We start from the raw sequence: 8,694 nt of genomic DNA, 5'->3' as shown, positions 1-8,694 counted from the left end.
ATATATATATATATATATATATATATATATATATATATACATATATATAGTTTGCTTTTATGTTCAGTTATAATAAAAGCAATTTCACATTAATCTGATGGGTTACTCTATATTTTTGTAGAATACAAATTTATTATTCTTATACAAGGATGTTGTTGATGGTGACTTCAAAGTTTTGGCCAGTTAAGCAACCATCTACATATATATATATATATATATATATATAAAGTAAATGTTAGAGGTAATACTTGACAATTGTAAGCACCAGTGTATGCTAGCTCGTGGTTGAGGTGATCTACAATTTATATATATATATATATATATAAAATGATGTGCGCATGTAGGAATAAATATACTTAATCACTTTTGTACTGTCTGCATATGTCTGTGTGTTACTGTGTCTCAAAGAAGAATAGTGGAAGAAACAGACTGAAGATAATAAAATCAGAGTAAGTGGTCAATACATGATACTTACTTTCTGCCTTTGTAGGTGACCATAGCTTCTCCGATAGCTATTGGGAGGAGGTAGTTGGCATTGCTCATGTACTTGGAGATGCGGTTGTATATTTCTTGTGAATCTGAAATATAAGTATGACCAGTTATGCATAAACAATGAAAGTAACTTGTAAAGCTGAAGGGTAATGAATGTACTAAGACATCATTAAGTTAATGTAATGTAAAAATATTTGCTAATTGTCAAAGAATTCTTAACCCTTCAGCATGCAGATCACTTTGTCAAGTGTAATGCCTATTTATTCACATGGCTTTAAATTAATTGTGCATTATCTCATAGCTTCAAAATTTTGCTGATGTAATTGTTTACTTTTAGAATGACATTGTAGGGTAGGTGAGAGAGGTTGGATCTCAACATGTAGAATATTTGGGCTGGATGTGGTTGGCTACTTCAGTTTTATAGCATTAAATGGAGAGGCAATGTTGCTTCCTGGAAAGGACATCAGCTTTTTAAGAGCTACTTTTCCATGCTTGTATGGGTCAGATAAAATTTATTGGGGCAGATTTTCTATGGCTGGATGCTCTTTCTGTCGCCACTGTTTCCATGCAAAGCACTAATCTGTAGTTTACTGAGCCACTTCCCAGACATAGTTACATGGTAAACTGGAAACAAACAACACTGAATAAGCTTTTGTTTACAAAGTTCACGTTGCACATCAAAACATGAGAAGAAGCCCACACATCTTTTGTGGTTAACAGGTATAATAACTCCTGATGATCTGGTACTCATTTCATAGAGGTACTTGAAGTAAAACATGTAGAATTAAGTGTACGGCCCAAAACACAACCATCACTTGGTATTTCAGTGTCTTTAGCAGTGTCCGTTCTGGTGCAAACATTCAGACTGGTTCTGTAGTGTGAGGATAATTTGGTATCATGATGGACAACTGCTTCCTGCAGCAACTCACAAATGTGGTTTCTTACTTTCTTCTTGGAGACCAAATAGCAAAAAAAAAAAAAGTTTTGCCCTTCTTCCAGTGACTAAGCTCATTTCCCCTACCTCATTCCCCACAAGAAGACATCAATAGTGCAGATTGAGTTGTCAGTCTTAGTATTAAACTGAAATGACCACCTTGTTTCTACATTAAAGCAGTAGATGTTACAACTTCAGATGGAAAACATTACACGAGACAGAAAGGACTTACCTAATTTCTGGTTTTCTGACTTCTCAAAAGTTTCCTTCCAGGAGTTGTCAGTAAATAAAGAACTGTACACTGAATCAATATTAGCTAAATACTTTCCAATTGAACTAGCACCTAGAAAAAGAGAAAGACAAAAGGAAAATTAAGAGCCATTCTCATCATCCAAACTTACCAGAATCAGTGGGGGCAAGTGTCTCTATAATTGCATGCTCAGATAGAAAGAAAGTAGCACCCAGACTTCCCTCAAATCACATGTTACTACCTTAAAACAAGATACATAGGATAATGTAGTCTTGGGTATACGAATCCTGAAAAAAATAAGGTGAGATAGTCATGACTGGAATACTTTTGATTAAAGATTTGCTTAATCAGGCATGGCTCTGTAGTTAAGATCACTTCACACCTACAGTCCTCGGTTTCATTCCACTCTATGATACTTTGGGCATATGTCATGAACCATACCCTCATGGGTTAACCAATACTTTTTATGTAGAATTTGAAGATGGCAACTGTGAGGAGCCCATTGTGTGCATGTGTGTGTGTGTGTGTGGATGCATATATCTTTTGTTGATGTAAATTGATGAAGACTAAAATCTGATACTAAATTTAACAAAAGTATTGAGGTTTGTCCCTGTGGATTCTGTTCAAATTTCACTGAGGTCAAAAGGTGGAGATAAAAGCTGTTAATGAAACAAGAACTACTAAAATACTGATGTAGATCCAGATTATTATACACCTCCCTTCTTATAAAGCATAACCCTATATCTAGTCAAATTTCATCATCATCATTTCTGTCCCCTTCATAATTATTATTCACTTCCAATGAGGAGTGATGTGTGGCAGAAATGATAGATATAAGACCATAAATACTTCACAATATTTAAGGAGACTGGCAGAATTGATAGGGCAATGGTATAGTGACATTTAGTTATGTTCATTTACATTCATCAGCATTTAATGTCCACTTTGCATACTGGCATGGGTTGGATAGTGTGACAGGATTTGGTAAGCTACAAGGCTGTGTCAAGCTCCAATGTCAGCTTTGGCCTGGTCTCTATGACCGGATGCCTTTCATAATGCTAACCACTTTATAAAGTGTATTGGGGGCTTTTTTATCTTGGCACTGGAACTAGCAAGGTTGTCATGTAACTCGCAAAATGGAGACAGGTGGTTTCATGCCAGGTGTTGAAAGGCTAAAGTATGATAGAGGGACAAGCACAGGTTTCCATTATGATTTCAAATTTCTGCTATGGTAGACTTTGTTTTTCATTCTTCTGAAATTGATAAAATAAGTACCCACTTGGGTATGTTAGGGAATGTTAGGATTGACAATACTACTCTCCTTACCCAAATGAAGCTTTGTGCACATATTAGAAATCAATATTTATTTACTCTATGTTCCATGTTCAAATCTTACTGGGGTTAATTTATATTTTATCAATCTCCTCAAGAGATGAAAAGCAAAGGGATACAATAATAGACAATGCTTTAGTTGAGAACAGCCTTGCCCTCAAATATGTAGTTAATGTCAATGTGGGTAAAGCCATATTATTTAGCTTCCACTGTGTTAAAAAAAAAATACATGCATGTCTAACATTCACCCCCATCAGTGAGTAAACAATAGAGAAGTACTTACCAAATGGAATGACTAGAAATCTGACATAGTGTTGCCAGTCAGGAGACTTAGATGAGAACTGTTCAACGTATGGCCGCAATATAGAGTTGATGTAGCCATCGTTGCCCGCCACACCAATTTTGATAGGAGAAGGACTTTTGGAATTACTGTTGCAGCTAGAACAGATAAGTGTTGGAAAAAGAGTTAGTATAGTAAGAACAAACAGCATGAAAACTGACATATGCATATGAATACACACAGATGCATTATATTACACATACACAGACATAACTGAATATTCTAGTTGATCTATCAATTAAAGTACCTACTAATTGAATTATGGTATAAGTGGCTGAGAATTCTGTAGACAAATGTTTTCTCAGGCAGATCTAACATAACTTTTGATAAGGCTGGCTTTTTAAAATTACAGCTAGTCTCTTTGAAAGGTTTCCATATGGTTTCTGCCAGTCTAGTTCCTCTTGTAAGTTCAGCCACTGAGAAGTTAATTTAGGAGCAGGTAATTTGGTCGATGAAACAACTGGATCTGCCCCATCAAATGAGAGAGAGAGATAGAGAGATATGTTTCTTTACTGGCCACACAGGGCTGAACACAGAGGGGACAAAATACAAAGTACAGCTTTTCTTTTTGGGAAGAGGAAAAAAAAACGGGGTGGAGAAATTCGATCAAAAGGGATTGTGGGAGAAAAAAACCGATCAATAGGGATCGTATATCACAGAAATGTCATAATGTGAAAAGGGGAAACAGATTAGGTTTATCTGGGGAAAGAAAAGCCTACGGAAAAGACCATGGTAACCTTGGGTAATAATGCCATGCAAAAAATACATTACAGTAAGTGACTCTTTTTTTCCTTTCTTTTCTTTTGGTTCATAGGATTATGCTCAAGTTGGCTCCATCATTCACACATGCCATTCTTGCTACATTCACCCATCTTTTTTTTGTAACATTCACTAGACAAAACTTCCCTCTCTACTCTCACCTTCCTCTGCAAGTGATACTTGAAGAAGTTGATGAGAGATTGACCAGAGAGGAAGGTGTTTATCTCTAGACCTTTCAGACGCATCCACCATACACATTCTTTTGCCATAGCCACAAGCATGATGAAAATGGCTCTTCTTTCCCGTTTCAAGGAAGGAGGAATGACAATATTCACGATTGACTCAGTTGATAAACTGACTCGTTCGACATAGGCTCACAGGTTGGAAATGGTTGGACACTGTACGAGTGCGTGCAGAACGGTTTCGTCGGTCTGACAAAATCTCAGGTCGGTCAGCCCTGTGTTTCTTGAGCCATGCCTGTAGAGCTTATCCTGAACGGGTAGCGCTTCTTGATAGCACTGCCAAACCAGGGATCTCTAGAAGTTGTCCATAGGTCCCGGCATGAAAGTTGTCTTGAACAGGTGGGTCAGGTATTCCTCATCAATGCCCAGGTTTGCTCCGAGATCATCGTCGTACCTCCCCTCCACTAACTCCCTATAGAACGCTTTGGTTGTGTTGCAGTCGCTCAAGGTTGACCCGGGACAGCATAGTTGCTCGAGAATAATGCTAGATAGATAGACAGATAGACAGATAGATCCATCCTGTATCACAACTAGATAAAATGTGGATTCTGTATCTTTCCTTATAGCTTTTTTTTTTTATGTTACACACTGTCATGCAAATTCTGCCTGACAATATATTAAGAGTACACATACACATATGAGAATAAACTGTGGTTGTGTGCACCTCCTTCTGGTATCCATGTATAGCTGGTGGATTGGGCAATTAAAAATTAAGCCTTTGTTAAATCAACAATCCGGCATTAGTGATATGGATTTTTCAACTGCCATGCCAACATACTAATAATAAACTAAAACAACCCATTTAGAGCAATATGTCTTCCCTAAGGACAGAGGGTAGACAGTAAGAGTTGAATTGTTTACTGTTTGAGCAGTAATCTAACAGCTATCATAATGAATTTGAAAAGAAGAAAACAAAGTATAAAAAGAAAGAGATAAAGATAGCTAGACAGAAAGAGAGAAAGAAACAAAGAAAGGAAGCTGATAACAATAAATAGCCTTGTTTTGATCTGCATTTCAGTGTGGAATACTTACAATTTCTGAATTCTGGTCACAAGAAAGTTGACCACAGCTTTTGTGTCTGCTGAGGTACATGTGGAGATCAGCTTGAGAGGTTTGTCCTGACATTTCTGTATCAGAAACTATGCAAAATAAACAAAAACAAAACATTGTTAGTCTTGTGAGGAGAGGTGAAGTAGCACCTTATTCTAACAATAAGACAACATTCAACTACATTAAAAACAAGATAGTATTAAGATATTTAATCCAGCATGTGCTTTGCTGATGAGGTCAGAATAAGACCAAAGCACATCTGGAATTGTTTCCCATACTTGAGAGGAGAATAACAATAATATTCATCTTTAACCAATATGGTTTTTTTCCTCACTGCAATTCTAGTCACCTTTTTAGTGCTCCCAGTATGAAGTGTGTTTGCATTAACTCAACTATATATATATTATTATTAACAATTAATGATAATCTGTTAACAACACAGTCAGTAATAGTTCAGACATATTAGCAGTGCTGTTAAAAAGCTACAGCAATGCTGACAGTATCATAAGACAGAATTGCACTGGCTGATCATTATGAGAAAGAACAGTACTGTCAAATAAGATGGTTTGGCTATAAGGCAATGCCATTGAAAGAGACAATTGTATTAGCAGAACTATTAGATTATTCTGGACTACTTGAAATGCATACAGGAGGTACTGATAGATTAGTAGTGTTAATAGAATGTACCACTACTCAAACAGAAGGCATATTAATAGAATATACCACTAATCAACTGTACTGGCATATTAATAGGCAGTACTAATGTCCTAACAGTGATATTAGAAGACAAAAGTACAATGTTAATAGAAATTACTGCTTGAATAACAGTATTAATGGAATTTGCTACTACACTTGCAGTATTGTTAGAAAGTACTGTTGTATTGGCAGATCCTGGTACTGCTGTGCTGGCAGTGATAATAGAATAAACTACAATATTGGCAATGTTAACAGAAGGTACTACTGCACTGGCAGTGTTTGTAGACCTTCTCCTACAGTGTTAAGGAAGGTCTACTAACATGCATTATGCTATTTTTTTCTATTTTCTCTATTTTTAAAGTTTACAGTTAGTTTTATAGGAAGTGACATACAGTTAGTATACAGGGAGTGAGGTATCTCAGGAACAGTTGCTGATAAGCCTAACACCACTGACTCTGATCCCAGCAGATGATGCTCATGTTGGACATCAGCTCCATCAATCTCATAGCTGGGAGCAAGGCCTGCAAAGATCATGGGCATGGATTCCTTCTTCCCCTGATTAACTTATAATATCTTCCCACCTCACCTAGGCTGACATTTTCTTTTATGTTGATTCTATTCAAACTACAAAAGAAGTAAAGATCTTCTGCCAGTATAATTTCTTGTGCCTAACATATCTGGGCAAAAGATATCAGTTCATTACCATCTTCCAGTTTCTCTTCATAAAGGGTTTTATCCCTGAAATTTCGAAATGTACAGTAATAAGTACAAATTTTGAGGTCACCTTTACTTCTGTTTTCACTCCTATATTTCCAACTTGAATTACACTGTTTTTTTTTTTTCTTAAATAATTTTACTACACACAAGATTGGATGTGTAGGTGAGAAAACGATTGCTCAATACATATAGTAGAGGCTATTTCTTTAGAAGCCGAGGATTCAATTCATCACTACTGAGAGTTTCTCAGTACGTACAATAGTTAAACTGACAGAAAGATGCATCTATTTGTCATTCCAATGATTGTACATAAGAAATTGAGTTGCAACAAAGTGAATTATGAACTTCTGAAAATACATACTTTTACTCTCTTTTACTTGTTTCAGTCATTTGACTGTAGCCATGCTGGAGCACTGCCTTTAGTCGAGCAAATCGACCCCAGGACTTATTCTTTGTAAGCCTAGTACTTATTCTATCGGTATCTTTTGCCAAACCACTAAGTTACGGGGACGTAAACATACCAGCATCGGTTGTCAAGCGATGTTGGGGGCACACACACATACATACATAATATATATATATATATATATATATATACATACACACATATACAACGGGCTTCTTTCAGTTTCCGTCTACCAAATCCACTCACAAGGCTTTGGTCGACCCGAGGCTATAGTAGAAGACACTTGCCCAAGGTGCCATGCAGTGGGACTGAACCCGGAACCATGTAGTTCATAAGCAAGCTACTTACCACACAGCCACTCCTACGCCTACATAAAATTTAATCGAAATTGGGTCTTCAATTGTGACCAGTTTCAATTGAATTTTCTACCACCTTATGCCTCATATTGAGTACTTTTTCTCTTTTTATATATTACGTATGTCTGCATGCTTGTATATTATGTATTGCACACACATACACAAGCATTTCTAGTTTGTCTGGAATGCTGAAGTAACTGTGAACTTAGAAAGGGTTAATTCAACCACTTACCTGACCTTGCCATTCTGCTGTGTTTACCATGAGAAAGCAGTCGGGAAGCCTGTCTTCAGAGTTGCTACCTAGAGAACTTAACTGGTCAAGAAGAACTTTACGAGGCTACAGGTTGACAGAAAGACAGTTTGAGAGAAAGAGAGAGAGAGAGGAGAGAATGGGTAGAGGAAGAGAAAGATACATCAATGTTAGAGCATCTGGACTAAATTTAAACAGAATACATAAAATAATGATGATAATGAGATGTACACACACACACACAAATATATATATATATACACACGTGTGTGTGTGTGTGTGTGTGTGAATAGAAATGTAAAGTAAACTTGGTAGTATGTGTTTTTAGTAAACACATGCTTGCATGTTTATTTTACGTTCCCACTTACACCTTTACTGTGTATTGCTATACACACACACACACACACATATATATATATATATATATATACACATACATACATACATACACACACACACAGAGGAAATGAGAGATAAAAGAAACAAGAGATTAATAATATGATTTAGCCAAGACAATGATTAATAAAAAATTAAACTGTTTCATAAAGAGGGACTAGAAACAGAGTTCCACACTGTCCTCATCTTTTAACAATTACAACAACAACAATAATAATGATAATAATAATATTAATAGTAAGAATAATATTAATGATGAAGCGATTAGATTATTTAATTTACAAGAAATATTGTTTTTAATTATTTTAAATGAAAATCTCAACTTAATTTCTATTTTTTTTTAAATTTAAAAAAGTTAATAACAATTACATTTCTAGTGAGAGATGGATTGTTAGTTGTAAATAGGAGAAATGTTAGGTGTTGGACTGGAGTTTGGTATATGTAAGAGAGAGAGAGAGAGAGAGAGAGAAAGAG

The 8,694-nt window shown here is 36.0% G+C and overlaps 1 protein-coding gene across 17 annotated transcripts in view; it reads right to left on the bottom strand.

Annotated features, from left to right (window-relative positions):
- Window positions 1-8,694, bottom strand: part of LOC106879405 (phosphofurin acidic cluster sorting protein 2) — a 304,160-nt gene that overhangs the window by 21,562 nt on the left and 273,904 nt on the right. For all 17 annotated transcript variants that reach the window (XM_014928957.2, XM_014928950.2, XM_014928951.2 and 14 more), the window contains 5 exons: window positions 7,807-7,911; window positions 5,382-5,488; window positions 3,292-3,446; window positions 1,659-1,769; window positions 476-578 (listed from right to left, as the gene is read on the bottom strand). In XM_014928957.2, the coding sequence (XP_014784443.1) occupies window positions 476-578; window positions 1,659-1,769; window positions 3,292-3,446; window positions 5,382-5,488; window positions 7,807-7,911 (581 nt within the window). The remainder of the gene's footprint in view (window positions 1-475; window positions 579-1,658; window positions 1,770-3,291; window positions 3,447-5,381; window positions 5,489-7,806; window positions 7,912-8,694) is intronic.

Source organism: Octopus bimaculoides, chromosome 11, assembly GCF_001194135.2.
Source record: "Octopus bimaculoides isolate UCB-OBI-ISO-001 chromosome 11, ASM119413v2, whole genome shotgun sequence".
NCBI lineage: Eukaryota > Metazoa > Mollusca > Cephalopoda > Octopoda > Octopodidae > Octopus > Octopus bimaculoides.
This window is presented reverse-complemented; position numbering and strand designations above follow the sequence as displayed.